The sequence below is a fragment of the Aquarana catesbeiana genome, linkage group LG04, assembly GCF_042186555.1.
Source record: "Aquarana catesbeiana isolate 2022-GZ linkage group LG04, ASM4218655v1, whole genome shotgun sequence".
In the NCBI taxonomy this organism is placed as follows: Eukaryota; Metazoa; Chordata; class Amphibia; order Anura; family Ranidae; genus Aquarana; species Aquarana catesbeiana.
Window position 1 is genome coordinate 658,145,952 of NC_133327.1, and position 16,422 is coordinate 658,162,373.

Here is a 16,422-nt window from a genome sequence, read left to right on the forward strand (position 1 = left end):
GGCCTGTCCATTTACACCCGACTGCCATCTGATCCGATCCGCAGGACGGAAGGGGGACGGATCCCCATCTGTCTCTTTTTGGCGGATCGGATTGGATGTAGGCGGGTGTAAACTGACACATGTCCATTTACATTCACCGGTCCATAGAGAAGAATGGAGGTTCAGATCGGGTCTGCCTGAAAAATGGGCATGTGAAAGGGGCCGTCAGGTCTGCTCCCCTTGTGATTGAGAGCAGGCAGTGGGTGGATCCATAGCCAGTAGACAGCCTGCTATTGGCTATAGAATCCACCCACTGCCTACTGTCAATCACAAGTAGAGGGTGGACCTGATGGGGAACTAGTGTCTCACCTTCCCCATCAAGCTCCACCCACTAGGGAGTCACTGTTTGCTAAGAGGTTTCCAGCTGTGAAGCCAATAGCATGCTTAAAATGGTTGTAAACCCTTACATACCACTTTTACCTACAGGTAAGACTATAATAAGCCTTACCTGTAGGTACTGGAAATATCTCCTAAACCTGCATGGTTTAGGAGATATTTACCATATACACTTACGGCGACGTCATCGGCGAATGCGCACTGAAGAAAGGGCACGGTCGTGCCGTTTCTACAGGGCCCATGCCGTGACCGTCGCCTCCCACACGCATGCGCAGGAGTGACGTCATGTGACTCGGGCCAGTCACAGAGCCGGAGTCCGCGGCTCCCGGAAGGAAGAGCGGTGAAGATGGATGCGGCCATCAGCGGGGACATTGCCGCCTTTGTTTGCAGGTAAGTGGCACATAATGGGCTAGTATGGGATACATACTAGACCATTATGCTTTTACTTGCAGGGAACAAAAGAGGAAGTAAAACCCATCAGGGTTCACTTCCTCTTTAAAGTAGAACTAAACCAGGAGTCTCAAACTGGCGGCCCTCCAGCTGTTGCCAAACTACAAGTCCCATCATGCCTCTGCCTGTGGGAGTCATGATCGTAACTGTCAGCCTTGCAATGCTGGAGGGCTAGAGGGCCCCCCAGTTTGAGACCCCTGAACTAAACCCATTGATTTAGGGGACCTAAAGTCAGCAATGTTTACCCTGTGATTCAGCGGTCCCTCGCTGGTGTCTGCATCTCGCCCCCAATCTTCTTCTGGTTGCTGGTCTTAAGCCAACTTGATTGGCCAGTGCATAATAACACCGCTCCTGCCCATGCACAGGAATTCAGTCATCCGAACACACAGGCACTGTGCCAAGATGTAAACTGAGCTGCGCATGCACAGCTCTGTGAACATTTTAAAGAAGACTGCAAGCAGGCGGGTAGGTTTATTTTATTGCAGAAGAAACATTGCATGGAAGGAAGTCATACTACAGCAGATAAAAAAAGAATTTCTGAGATTGGAAAAAGGCTGAGAACAATAGATAGTTAAGATGACCATACATTGTTCAGGTTTTTTTTGCTCAGCCTTTGGGATGAATGGGAAAAAACTAAACCGATTATCTCATCCGCACATTCCAGCTGGATGGGGGAATCCTCCTTGCTGTGTTATTGCATTCTGACAGCGGAGGAGTCAGCTGGACCCCTCTTCCGAATACACTGATCGGTGCTGCAGCCTATTGGATCTGTGTATTCCAAACAGCAGAGGAGTCCAGTGCTGAATGAATTAAAGTTTTCCAACAAGCCAATCCTTGAGAACTCGATCAGTAGATCAACTTCTCATAAACAGGAACGGCCTTACGTGGTTTAAAATTGAATTGGTTCCTGCTCAACTGGTTGAGTTTTTATCCATGTATGGCCAGCTTTAGTTAGGAATATATACTTAAAGCGGAACTAAACCCTCTTATCCTTTACATCCCATGAAGCTGCCCTCTTAGCCTCTGTTTGATCTGCATTGTGCATTTGCCATAGTGCTGCACATGTGATCAGTTGTGGCACCAGCTGTTTTATAGTTTGACGATTCAGTGGAGAGCACAAGCAACTGTGCCAGTTCTCATTCACAGCATGCCTTGAATGTAAGTCCTCATGCACACGGACGTTTTTACAGCTGCTTTTTTGAGCTTTTTTTTGCAGCTTAAAAAGGCCTGTCTATGTTAGTCTATGGCTTCATGCCCACCTAGGCGTTTTTGAACCGCAAGTGGCATAGGCGTTTTTAAGCTGTAAAAAAAACCCAGGACCAGTGGGTTCTGAAAGACGTTTTTCAGCTGTAAAAACGCTCTAACGCTGAAAAACGCTCAAAAACGCTCAAAAACATCATTCACCAACGTTTTTTAGCGTTTTTGATCCATTGAAAAAAAAAAAAAAAAAAAAAAAAATTGAAAAAAAAAAAAAGCTCAAAAACGCTAACGCGGAAAAATGCTCAAAAACGCTAAAAAACGCTAAAAAACGCTATTGCAAAAACGCTGAAAAAAGCTGAAAAAAGTTAAAAAAAATCACTGCAAAGATACTGGCGTTTTCATAACGTTTTTTTAACAGCCTGTGTGCATGAGGGCTAACTGTTTTGGAAAATTGTTAAATGGATGGGTTTAGTTCCGCTTTCAATAGAATTTGTTTTTCCAAACTAGAGTTTAGTGTCACTTTAGGACCTAAAACCTTCGGCGGCTGTGCCGAGACTATGTAGACATTTCAGTGCCAGTCTCCTATTTTTCCTGAAATGTGACATTTAATCGTCATAATTATTATTATACATGATTGTTTCTTTCCACAGCCGCATTTGCTAACAGAAGCTCTGCTGATTCTGGGAAAGCTGCATTATGTTGAAGGATCATATCGGGACGCTATAAGCATGTACGCCCGCGCTGGGTTCGAAAACATGTCATTGGACGATGAGCCTCTGTATAAGTTGCGCCTATTTACAGAAGCTTTCCTTATAAAAGGTAAAAGATAATTAAAAGTTATTGTTCTTATTTTTGGTTGATATAATGGGGGTGATTTACTAAAGGCAAATAGACTGTGTACTTTGCAAGGTGCATTTACACTCTGCAAGGGCAGTTGCTCCAGAGCTTAGTAAATAAGTTATAGCTTCACTTTGCAAAGAATACCCAATCACGTGCAAGAAAATAAAAAAAACAGCTTTTTTGCTAGCATCTGATTGGATGATGAAAGTCAGCAGAGCTTCTGCTCATTTACTAAGCTCTGGAGCAACTGCACTTTGCAAAGTGCACAATCTATTTGCCTTTAGTAAAACAACCCCTATAGTGTTCACATATACATACCAGAGTGGGAATCATAACACTTCCTTAGAGGCAATTTATAGTTATGTTGTACATGTTTCCTTCCTTTGGTTATTATGGCCTGGACAAAATCAATAAGTAATAAATATAATAAAAATATATTTTTTCATTACGTAAATATGAAATACTGATATTATTCCACCCAGTAGAGGGAGTTCCTGGCTCCTTTTCACATCAATTGCACGTGCAGAAAAGCTGTTGTTTACAGAGCTCAGTAGCTCAATCTGAATGAGACCAAGGGATTACAGATCTCGTCACAGTTGAAGATTTCAGTCAGGCAAATCTCAGCCTCAAAGCCAGTTTCACACGGCTTGAATAGGAGCAGTGTGAACAGCAAGCTTTGACAAAGCATTGGCAGAGCTTTCAGCAAGCTTTCCTGAAGTTTTTAAAGTACCATTCAACTCCGGTTTGTAAATGTTGAACACAGATCCTAATGGAAGTGCTGGTGACCACTTGAAACAAGCTGCTAGCAGGCTTCAACACTTCGTGAAGCTTATTGAAAGCCTGCTAGCAGTTTGCTTAAAGTGGTCTTCAACACTCCCATTAGGATCTGTGTTCAACAGCTCTGCAAATGCTTTCTCAAAGTTTGCTGTTCACACTGCTCTTATCCAAGCATCCAAGCTGAAGCCTGGGTGAGACAGGCCTACTGCAGGCTGCTTCCGCTGTGCTGTCTCTTTAGCTAACCCATAGTGCTCTGGGAGTCTTTGGTAATATATTAAATGTTTACTTGGAAAAAAGGATTTTTTGCAACAAACAACAAATATAAAGCTGCAGCTCAAAACATTCTGCCGATTCTTAGTTATGATTTCCTAAAGAAAATTATTTCGGAATTCGACCCACCTAGGGCCGGCTTAAGACAAAAATTTTGATGAAGTGCAGACTTAAAGCGGAGTTCCAGGCTTTTTTTTGTTTATAAAAAGTCAGCAGCTACAAAAAGTGTAGCTCCTGATTTTTTAATAAACAGAAACGTACTTGTCCCATGGTCCAGCGGTGCGGCCACAGGGAGCCTTCGCTCCTCTCCTCCTCCTCTCCGCGGCGCCTCCATTGAAACTGTGGGCACCCAGCTGTGACAGCTTTACGGCCGGGCGCACATTGTGCATGCGCGAGTCACGCTGCGCAATTCGAGTGGACAGGCAATCTTCTGGGACCTGTCACGTGTCCCAGAAGATTGCCGAGAGGGAGAGGCCGTCTAGGGGGAGAGGAGGAGTCGCCTAGGCGGCCCGTAGTCAGAAGTAGGAAGTGGGACAGGAAGTCCCACTCAAAACTAGTCACCCCCCCCCCCAAATGTGGCATGTAAGGGGGCAAGAAGTCCTTAAAGCTGAAGTTCCACTTTTGGGTGGAACTCCGGTTTAAAGCAATGGTGTCACTTTAAAGTGATTGTAAAGTCTTGTTTTTTTTCCTATAAAAATAACATTTATGTTATATTTACCTGCAGTGGATTTGCACAGAGCAGCCCCGATCCTCCTCTTCTCGGGTCCCTCTTCTGTGATCCTGGCCCCTCCCTCCTGTTCAGTGCCCCCACAGCAAGCAGCTTGCTATGGGGGCACCTGAGTTGAGTCACAGCTCCCTGTGTCCATTCAGACACCGAGCCCTGACCCGGCCCCGCCCCCCTCTCCCCCCCGACTGTCTAGCTGACTTTGATTGACAGCAGCGGGAGCCAATGGCGCCGCTGATGTGTCTCAGCCAATCACAAGGGAGAGTCTCGGAAGGCTGAGACACTCGTGGACATCGCTGGACAGGGAGGGACCTCAAGTAAGTGTTAGGGAGGCTGCTGCACACAGAAGGATTTTTATCTTAATGCATAGAATGAAAGAAAAAACCTTCTGCCTTTACATTCCCTTCCCCAGTCTACTAATGAGGGCAGGTATGCATAACGAATACAGCATCTTGGGGCTTTTATAGTTCCATAATTACATTTTTTTTAAGGTATGCCATTAAAAATAAAAATGTTTTTGTTATAAATAGCTTTTTATGTTCTCTTTGCTTCTTAGTGTTCTGTTACCCTTTAAGGCATAAAACGACTGCAGCCTATGGATGATCATGGATGGACGATGAACTGTTATACATAAAATTTACTACTTGTTTATCACATGTACAGTTTCTTTTTAAACAAAATTTTGTATTTATACCCCTGAACCTCACTGCTGTAATTGTTTGCATTGTACAAGAATTTCTATAGATATTTTAACTCTCACAACATCAAGCTGTGTGCTCATAGATTTTATCTGCAGGAAACCAAAGAAAAAAGATATAGTCATAGAAAGTAGCAGGATGGACACTGGGACGTGCTTAAATGTCTCGTCCAGGACTTCTCTTCTAAATATTTGTACAGCTGCTGGTGAATCTAAACATATATAGGGTGCTTTGCATTCAAATTTAAATATGGTTTGTTTATATACAGTGTATATGTATACATATTTTATATATATATATATATATATATATATATATATATATATATATATATATATATATATATACAGTCAGGTCCATAAATATTGGGACATCGACATAATTTTAATCTTTTTGGCTCTATACACCACCACAATGGATTTGAAATGAAACAAGCAAGATGTGCTTTAACTGCAGACTTTCAGCTTTAATTTGAGGGTATTTACATCCAATTTAGGTGAACGGTGTAGGAATGACAACAGTTTGTATAAGTGCCTCCCACTTTTTGAGGGACCAAAAGTAATGGGACAGATTAACAATCATCCATCAAACGTTCGCTTTTAATACTTGGTTGCAAATCCTTTGCAGTCAATTACAGCCTGAAGTCTGGAACACATAGACATCACCAGACGCTGGGTTTCATCCCTGGTGATGCTCTGCCAGACCTCTACTGCAACTGTCTTCAGTTCCTGCTTGTTCTTGGGGCATTTTCCCTTCAGTTTTGTCTTCATCATGTGAAATGCATGCTCAATCGGATTCAGGTCAGGTGATTGACTTGGCCATTGCATAACATTCCACTTCTTTCCCTTAAAAAGCTCTTTGGTTGCTTTCACAGTATGCTTCGGGTCATTGTCCATCTGCACTGTGAAGTGCCGTCCAATGAGTTCTGAAGCATTTTGCTGAATATGAGCAGATAATATTCCCTGAAACACTTCAGAATTCATCCTGCTGCTTTTGTTAGCAGTCACATCATCAATAAATACAAGAGAACCAGTTCCATTGGCAGCCATACATGCCCACACCATGACACTACCACCACCATGCTTCACTGATGAGGTGGTATGCTTTGGATCATGAGCAGTTCCTTTCCTTCTCCATACTCTTCTCTTCCCATCACTCTGGTACAAGTTGACCTTGGTCTCATCTGTCCATAGGATGTTGTTCCAGAACCGTGAAGGCTTTTTTAGATGTTGTTTGTAAAAAACTCTAATCTGGCCTTCCTGTTTTTGAAGCTCACCGATGGTTTACATCTTGTGGTGAACCCTCTGTATTCACTCTGGTGAAGTCTTCTCTTGATTGTTGACTTTGACACACATACACCTACCTCCTGGAGAGTGTTCTTGATCTGGCCAACTGTTGTGAAGGGTGTTTTCTTCACCAGGGAAAGAATTCAAAGAATTCTTCGGTCATCCACCACAGTTGTTTTCAGTGGTCTTCCGGGTCTTTTGGTGTTGCTGAGCTCACCGGTGCGTTCTTTCTTTTTAAGGATGTTCCAAACAGTTGATTTGGCCACACCTAATGTTTTTGCTATCTCTCTGATGGGTTTGTTTTGTTTTTTCAGCCTAATTATGGCTTGCTTCACTGATAGTGACAGCTCTTTGGATCTCATATTGAGAGTTGACAGCAACAGATTCCAAATGCAAATAGCACACTTGAAATTAACTCTGGACAACAAATATAAAGCTGCAGCTCAAAACATTCTGCCGATTCTTAGTTACAATTTCCTAAAGAAAATTATTTCGGAATTCGACCCACCTAGGGCCGGCTTAAGACAAAAATTTTGATGAAGTGCAGACTTAAAGCGGAGTTCCAGGCTTTTTTTTGTTTATAAAAAGTCAGCAGCTACAAAAAGTGTAGCTCCTGATTTTTTAATAAACAGAAACGTACCTGTCCCATGGTCCAGCGGTGCGGCCACAGGGAGCCTTCGCTCCTCTCCTCCTCCTCTCCGCGGCGCCTCCATTGAAACTGTGGGCACCCAGCTGTGACAGCTTTACGGCCGGGCGCACATTGTGCATGCGCGAGTCACGCTGCGCAATTCGAGTGGACAGGCAATCTTCTGGGACCTGTCACGTGTCCCAGAAGATTGCCGAGAGGGAGAGGCCGTCTAGGGGGAGAGGAGGAGTCGCCTAGGCGGCCCGTAGTCAGAAGTAGGAAGTGGGACAGGAAGTCCCACTCAAAACTAGTCACCCCCCCCCCCAAATGTGGCATGTAAGGGGGCAAGAAGTCCTTAAAGCTGAAGTTCCACTTTTGGGTGGAACTCCGCTTTAAAGCAATGGTGTCACTTTAAAGTGATTGTAAAGTCTTGTTTTTTTTCCTATAAAAATAACATTTATGTTATATTTACCTGCAGTGGATTTGCACAGAGCAGCCCCGATCCTCCTCTTCTCGGGTCCCTCTTCTGTGATCCTGGCCCCTCCCTCCTGTTCAGTGCCCCCGCAGCAAGCAGCTTGCTATGGGGGCACCTGAGTTGAGTCACAGCTCCCTGTGTCCATTCAGACACCGAGCCCTGACCCGGCCCCGCCCCCCTCTCCCCCCCGACTGTCTAGCTGACTTTGATTGACAGCAGCGGGAACCAAAAGCCAATGTCTTTTGGTGTTGCTGAGCTCACCGGTGCGTTCTTTCTTTTTAAGAATGTTCCAAACAGTTGATTTGGCCACACCTAATGTTTTTGCTATCTCTCTGATGGGTTTGTTTTGTTTTTTCAGCCTAATTATGGCTTGCTTCACTGATAGTGACAGCTCTTTGGATCTCATATTGAGAGTTGACAGCAACAGATTCCAAATGCAAATAGCACACTTGAAATTAACTCTGGACCTTTTATCTGCTCCTTGTAAATGGGATAATGAAGGAATAGCACACACCTGGCCATGAAACAGCTGAGCAGCCAATTGTCCCATTACTTTTGGTCCCTTAAAAAGTGGGAGGCACATATACAAACTGTTGTAATTCCTACACCGTTCACCTGATTTGGATGTAAATACCCTCAAATTAAAGCTGATAGTCTGCAGTTAAAGCACATCTTGTTGGTTTCATTTCAAATCCATTGTGGTGGTTTATAGAGCCAAAAAGATTAGAATTGTGTCGATGTCCCAATATTTATGGACCTGACTGTATATATATATATAGATCTATCTATCTATCTATCTATCTATCTATCTATCTATCTATCTATCTATCTATCTATCTATCTATCTATCTATCTAGATAGATGTGATATTTCAGTTTTTCTTTTTTAATAAATCTGCAAACATGTCAACAATTCTGTGTTTTTCTGTCAATATGGGGTGCTGTGTGTACATTAATGAGGAAAAAAATTAACTTAAATGATTTTTAGCAAATGGCTGCAATATAACAAAGAGTGGAAAATTTAAGGGGGTCTGAATACTTTCTATCCCCACTGTGTGTATGTGTATATAGTATATAGAATATATACACATGATCCAGAAGTGACTGCTGATGACGTCTTTCCAGTTCACTTGTTGGTTTCCCAGTGCATCCTGGGATATCTCATACCTCCAACTAAGCTAAAGCTGAATAAAAGCCTCTCAAAAGCTGCAGGTGTAACTAGTGCGCGTTGTCATAGACTTCTGTGGAGGTTTGGAGATGTTTTGAAGCACCAATAAATTGACATGGGGTATAATTTTTGAAGCGAACCAAAGCAAAGCAAATGCAGAATGTGAACTGTAAATTTACCATTTTATTTAGTAACAGAGGCTTTAATTGACACTCAGAGTGCTATAAATAAGCGTGTCCAATGCCATGTTTTGAAGTGTAAACAAGCCCTAACGTTGCTTTCACACTACAATTTTGCTGCGTTTTTACCTTGTTAAAAAAGGCAAGAAAAACACATTAAAAATATTTCCCTTTAAATCCTATTGGGACTCTTCACACCAATTCCGTGCGGGTGTGGTGCATTTTGAAATGTCCTGCATGCTGCATCTCTGATGCGCTTTTCAAAACTGCACCAAAAACGTACAGTAGCTCCCCGTTGATAGAAACACGTCAAAAAGGCATAAAAAACACACCTCGGTTGTGTTTTTTGGTGTGGTTTTTTTCAGTCCTATGTCCATGTTGCACGGGTGCATGCTGGGAATCAGGCACCCAGAAAACATACCGAAAATGCATCAAAGATGCATAAGCGTTTGGTAATACGTTTTTTTTTTTTTTAATGGAGGAGTGTGAAAGCACCCAAAACTAAACATTATCAGAAACTTATGGCAAAAAAACAGAATATAAGGCAAGATTTTTTTTTATTTTTGTTGCTAAAATTCTTCTCTTAAAGTTTTTATTTGCATTTTTGCATGGGGAGAGCAGGAGAGCTAATGGATAGGGGTTGAATTTGTATTATAGGTGAAAGGTTTGCTTTATTTGAACTGTCAATGCTCCCATGTTGTGTAACCTCTATTCTCAGCATGAAGCGCCACAAGTTTTGCACAACTTAGCTTTTTCCTTACCTTCTGCTCTACAACTATCCTGTTCTGAGTGTTCTGATTGGATGGAATGTGATTCTCTACTGGATATCGCTGTAATCTTCCTCCTTGTCTACTGCTCTCTACTCTCTGCAGCATGCACACCTAGAGACCGCAGCTGGCCTCATCCCATGGTATGTAATGAGGACAACAACTGCATGTTAATGCATGTCTTATCAAAGTTCTAGGTAGTATTTTGCATGCTATGGGTTATGATAGTAATGGTAATAGTAATAGGTCAGTACACAACCCAGATAGCAAGCAATTGTGCTGCAAGTTTTAAAATGACTTGCTAAGCTATTGCTAGACTTGCCAGGCTTCACAAGTTTGTTGCACAATTGCAGCAAGTCCGCATTGCATGACTCCAGATCAACTTTCTTTGCAAACATTCTGCAAGTCTGTTGCAAGTTCTGGTTCAGTTATGTTGTGCAATAGTCATCCCACCACAGGGGGCACTGTGGCTGAATTTTCATGCTGTAGACTTGCACAGCTCTTGCTGTAGACTCACTACCGCAACTCTTGCTAGAGATTTGCCACGCAAATTTGCTACAAATTGGAAAAGTGGCAACTAAAACTTGTGCTTCAAGTGCTCTGCAAGTGTAGAACTCGCCAGTGAAAATGTGCAGAAAGTTAACAGACTTGCAATTCAACACTGCCACAAATTTGTGACAAGTTATCCTTGCTATCTGGGAACACAAGTGACGGGAAATCTCTAGAAAGAGCAAAGTTGCATTGGTGAGTCTACAGCAAGAGCTCTGCAAGTCTACAGCATGAAAATTCAGTCACAGTGCCCCCTGTGGTAGGATGACTATTGCACAACATAACTGAACCAGAACTTGCAGTAGACTTGGAGAATGTTTGCAAAGAAAGTTGATCTGGAGTCATGCAATGCGGACTTGCTGCAATTGTGCAACAAACTTGTGAAGCCTGGCAAGTCTAGCAATAGCTTAGCAAGTCATTTTCAAACTTGCAGTACAACTACTTGCTCTCCGGGTAGCACTTGAGTGTTTATTTATTTCAGTGTCCAGAATGAATATATATTCTGGTCAATTAATTGAATGAACACCCAAGTGCTTGACGCGTCTAAATGCGTTTGCAAAAAAATGCGGCTTAGGCACATTTTTGAAGTTGCTTTTCTCCTGCTAGGAAAAAAGCATTTAGAAGAGCCCCAGTGTGCATGAGGCCTAAATCAGAGCAGAAACAGGTAGGAATCTGTAACACATTTTGATAAAATCTCTGCAACGTACACAGATCACCCAGAGGGGTTTTTTTCAACAATAAAACATTTATCAGGGATAAACAAAGGGAAATACGTCATTTTTATTTGGTGTAAATATTGGCACCTTTTCAGAGTTTTATGTGTTGTTGTGCCAGCCGGGCGGAATCAGTTTAAAAGTGATATGCAGCAGTTTATAATAATCTCTGATAATGTTTTGCAAAATAATTAAGCAAATGCAGCAAGTTAAAAATTGTTCTAAAATGTACGCTGTGACCACAGTGGTGTAAATACTGTAGTGAGGAGGGGCGGACAGCGAGGAGGTAGATATGTACAGATGGATGGTGTACCACTGTCATGCAACAAACGAATAAATTTGTCGTACGACACTTTTATTTATTTATTTTTTTTCATTTTATTTTTGTATTTTATTTACTTGTTTTGTATTTTTTATTTTGTTTAATTGATACTAGGTTATTGGGAGAGAGCTGCACCATTTTTATACATACTTTTATTTATTTGCTGCTGCTGCTGCAAAAAAAAAATGCATAAATGCATGAAGTGTTTAAGTGTGCGTATAGAATCAATGAATCATATTTTAAAGTTTATTTGACAGGCTTGTACTGCTTAAAGTGGTGGTCCGCCCAAAAAAAAGAAAAAAAAGAATTAAAAGCCAGCAGCTACACCATACTGCAGCTGCTGGCTTTTAACAATAGGACACTTACCTGTCCTGGAGTCCAGTGATGTCGGGTGCTGCCGCCGCAATTGCGGGTAAAAGTACCCAGTAGTGTAGCCTTACAGCTTCACGCCGTGAACCCTACTGCGCATGCGTGAGGCCCCGCTCCTCTCTCCTACTGGCCCGGCGACAGGGAGAGGAGGGTGGGAGCCCTGCGGTGATGTTATGGGCGGCGGCCCGAACTCCCGGAAGTGGGGAACAGGATACCTGTCTCCCCACCCCTTTCCCCCCGAAAGGTGGCAATTGTGGCACCGGAGGGGGAGAGGAGACAGATGAGCGGAAGTTCCACTTTTGTGTGGAACTCCACTTTAAGGCTCGGTTCACACTCGTGTGATGAGGGAGCCCTGAAAATCCACTGCGGGTTCCCACATCGCACCTGACTCGCAAGGCAGTTCACACTGCCGTATGCAAACTGCAGGGAGTGTCAATACATTGTTAATAACACCCCCATTTCAGCTCACATATCGCACTGCGAACTGACAGTTTGGACATGAATCTGATTGCATGGGTGCAAACTGCAATGCATACATACGTATTGTGATGATTCTAAAGATTTTTTTTTTTTTTTTTTTTTAAATAACAAAAATTTTATACTTACCTCCTCTGTGCAGTAGTTTTGCACAGATCAGCCCCGATCCTCTTCTTCTTGGGTCCCTCTTTGGTGCTCCTGGCTCCCCCCCCCTGCCGAATGACCCCCACAGCAAGCAGCTTACTATGGGGGCAGCCGAGCAGAGCCGCTGGCATTCCTGGCTTCTTTCCCTTGACCGGTGCCCCCATAGCAAGCTACTTGCTAGGGGTGTACTGGTGCGTGCCTCGCTCTATACGCCCATAAGACACATAGAGCTGCAGCTCAGCTCCACCCCCCACTATCTCCTCATTGGCTCACTGGCTGTCATTGACAGCAGTGGGTGCCAATGTCTCATGCTGCTGTGTCTCAGCCAATGAGGAGAGAGAGAGACCTGGGACAGCCGAGGCTCCCGTGCACATCGCTGGATTGAGAGGGTGCTCAGGTGAGTATTAGGGAGCTTGGGGGGGGGGGGGCTGCTGCACACTGAAGGTTTTTTACCTTCAGGCATAAAGGTAAAATAAATTCAGTCTTTCCAACCACTTTAAGGTAAAAAAAAAAAAAAAAAAAACTGTTTTGTGAACCCCCCTTCTCCCCCTTTGAAATACTTACTTGAGCCAAATCCATTGCTGTGTCTGAGAGCAGCGGCGCTGCTTCCTCTCTCCCACTCTCTGGACTCAATGATAGCAGCTCATTGATTGGCTCCTGCTGCTGTCATTCAAGTCCAGTGAGGAGGGAGCGGAGCCAAGCCAGGCTGTGTGTGTCAATAGACACACACAGTGCAGCTCGGGATTGAGCCTGCACAAATACCACCCCTAGCAAGCGGTTTGCAGGGGGGGGGGTACTCGGAAGGCAGGAGAAGCCAGGAGCGTGGGCAGGGGACCCCATAAGAGGAGGATGGGGGCTGCTCTGTGCAAAACCAAAATATTCTCACATACAGGGAGTTTACAAAATTTTTTTTTTCAATTGTTGGTTATTAAACTGGTTAAGTTTTGAAAGGCAAAATATATTTTTGCCCTGAGGGGGTTAAAAGGCACTTGTTACTGAGATGAGAGAATTCACTAAATAGTTCCATATTGTTTTTTTTTATCTCAAGTAATCCCTCCAAGTGAAAAACTGGGAATTTTTTCCCTCCCCATCTCTTGTTTTTGTTGATCTGATTCCAGAAGATTTTGTGTCCTTTACTGTGTATATTAAATCCATTTATAACTTTCTCTGGAGCCTATTTACTAAATCTAACATAGTGTGCTTTTATACTGCAAGATTTTTGCTATCTGAAAGATTTTTATAGGTGGTATTTTATTTATTTATTTATTTAGATTATTGTACACTTAAAGTGATTGTAAGGCTTTGTTTTTTAATTTTTTAAATAACAAACATGTCATACTTACCTCCACTGTGCAGTTCATTTTGCACAGAGTGGCCCCGATCCTCGACTTCTGGGGTCCCCTGGCGGCGCTGGTAGCTCCTCCCCACATCAGATAACCCCCTAGGAGAAGCGCTCTCTCATGGGGGGGTTACCTTGCGGGCGCGCTCCCGAGTCCAGCATTCGGCGTCCATAGACAGCGAATGTAGGACTCGGCCCTGCCCCCTGGCGCCCAGGTCTTTGGATTTGATTGGCAGCAGCGGGAGCTAATGGCTGCGCTGCTATCAATCTATCCAATCAAGAGCTGAGACAACAGGCAGAGGGGAAGAGCGTGTCTCCGACCGGTGAATACAGGACTCAGGTGAGTAAAACGGGGGGGGGGGGGGGGGGGGGGGGGGCGTTCAGTGACAGAAGTTTTTTCACCTTAATGCATAGGGTGCATTAAGGTGAAAAAACATGAGGGTTTACAACCCCTTTAATTACTTGAGTACCAGCTGGTATATACCCCTTCCTTATCAGGCCATTTTTCAGGTTACAGTGGTGTAATAGTTTGACTGACAATTACTCCATCATGCAACACTGTACTAAATGCATTTTATATAATTTTTGGAGTCACATAGAGCTTTCAAAAAAAAACAACAACATTTTGTACCTTTTGCTATAATAAATATCCAAAAAAAATTTCTTCAACAGTTTAGGCCAATATATATTCTTCTACTACATATTTTCGGTAAATAAAAATCGCAATAAGCGTATATTGGTTGGTTTCGCAAAAGTTTTAGCATCTACAAAATAGGGGATATTTTTATGGCATTTTTATTATAAATTTTTTTTTTTATTTACTAGTAATGGCGGTGATCAGCAGATTGTGAACAGATTGGACACTTTTGACACTTTTTTGGGACCAGTGACATTTATACAGCGATCAGAGCTAAAAATAGCCACTGATTACTGTATAAATGTCACTGGCAGGGAAGGGGTTAACGCTAGGGGGGCGATCAAGGGGTTAAATGTGTTCCCTAGGAGGTGTTTCTAACTGTGGGGGGAGGGGACTGACAGGGAGTAGAGAGAAATCGCTGTTCCTGATCACTAGGAACAGACGATCCCTCACTACTCCCCTGTCTGAACAGGTATCTTTTTAAGGTGTTAACACTAGGGGGCGATCAAGGGGTTAAGTGTTCCCTAGGGAGGTGTTTCTAACTGTGGGGGGAAGTGGACTGACTGGATGAGGAGAGAGATCGCTGTTCCTGGCTCTCCGAGGAGCGATCGCGGGTTGCCAGCACACATGGCGGCCGCCAGCCACACTCTTAAAGCGTCCGACGTACATCTACGGTAATTTGCGCAGCCGTGCCAACCTGCCGCCATATACTGACGGCAGATGGTCGGCAAGAGGTTAAAAAAAAAAAAAAAATATCCTACAATTATTGATGATCAGTGGCACTTTAACTCCCCCCCCCCCCCACACACACACACAGACACACTAAAAAAAAAATAAGAACCTCTAGTGGTCAGTGGCCCCCTCCCCCCCAAAAAAATAATCCCATAATCATTGGTGGTCCATGGCCATTTAAACCCCCCCCCCCCCATTCCACTGTAAAATAAAAAGATCCCATCATCAGTGGTGGTCAGAGGTATTGGAAGACCCCCCCCACCCCACCATCACCTTCAATCTGCTGATCCTCCCTTCTGTTGTGTTTACAAGCATTCAACCTATTCACAGCAGAGGTAGAGAAATGTCTTATTTTGTGAATGGGCTGAATGTTTGTAAACATTATAGTGTTTACACTTGTCTTGGCTGCAATTGGTTCACAGTGATCACAAGGTACAGAGCCACCTGTTAGTTATTCTGGAAAGTTAACTCATGCAGCTCCCGCCCTCCATTCAGTGTGGCTGTGCCTCCTGCTCTCCAATCTGTGTAATGTAGGAGTTAGACCCCTTTCACACTGGGGCGATTTTCAGGCGCTTTAGCGTTAAAAAAAGCGCCTGTAAAGCGCCTGAAAGAAGCCTCATCTGCAATCCCAATGTGAAAGCCCGAGCCCTTTCACACTGCCAGCGCCCGAAAAACGCTGGTAAAGCGCTGCTTCAAACCCCTTTCACACTGGGGGGTTTTTCAGGCGTTTTTCGGGCGCTGGCAGTGTGAAAGGGCCCGGGCCATCGGCGCACCCAGCCCAGTGGCAAAAACACGAAAGCGCTGCAAGGAAGCTGCTTGCAGGACTTTTTTTGACGCCCTGCCAGCGCAGCGCCCCAGTGTGAAAGCACTCGGGCTTTCACATTGGGATTGCAGATGAGGCTTCTTTCAGGCACTTTACAGGCGCTTTTTTTAACGCTAAAGCGCCTGAAAAACGCCTGAAAAACGCCCCAGTGTGAAAGGAGTCATAACGTCCTCCCTGCATTACTATCCTGCCTTCCGCTCTCTGCTCTGCCTTGAGAATGGCAGCGGCGGAGGCCAGACTTCAAGAAGTTGCTCCTAAATGGTGCGTTCATGGGTCTAGATGGGGCGGTGCCTCGGTCTGGATCCGGGCCTTGGTCCGCTGTTTAGTGATGCCTGGTATACAGTATGCATAGTTACATTGCTCCAAGCTGGACCAATATAAGGGAGCAGAAAAACATGGCAGAACCTCTGGCAGAAATTGTGGCATAGAAATGCTCATAGTAGCTTATATTACACAAGAGTTTAGGAGAGTTTATGGGCATTTG

General features: G+C 43.8%; 1 protein-coding gene across 2 annotated transcripts in view; it reads left to right on the forward strand.

Annotated features, from left to right (window-relative positions):
- The window catches only part of TTC7A (tetratricopeptide repeat domain 7A), a 577,716-nt gene that overhangs the window by 55,084 nt on the left and 506,210 nt on the right, over nucleotides 1–16,422 (forward strand). Inside the window, exons 1-2 of one of the 2 annotated variants that reach the window (XM_073628506.1) lie at nucleotides 2,736–2,844; nucleotides 9,939–9,976. Coding sequence is in view for 1 of the 2 variants with exons in the window: in XM_073628505.1 (XP_073484606.1) it covers nucleotides 2,676–2,844 (169 nt within the window). In the remaining variant the exon portion in view is untranslated. Of the gene's footprint in view, nucleotides 1–2,675; nucleotides 2,845–9,938; nucleotides 9,977–16,422 lie in introns of those variants that run through there. The other variant, XM_073628505.1, reaches the window with a different exon arrangement.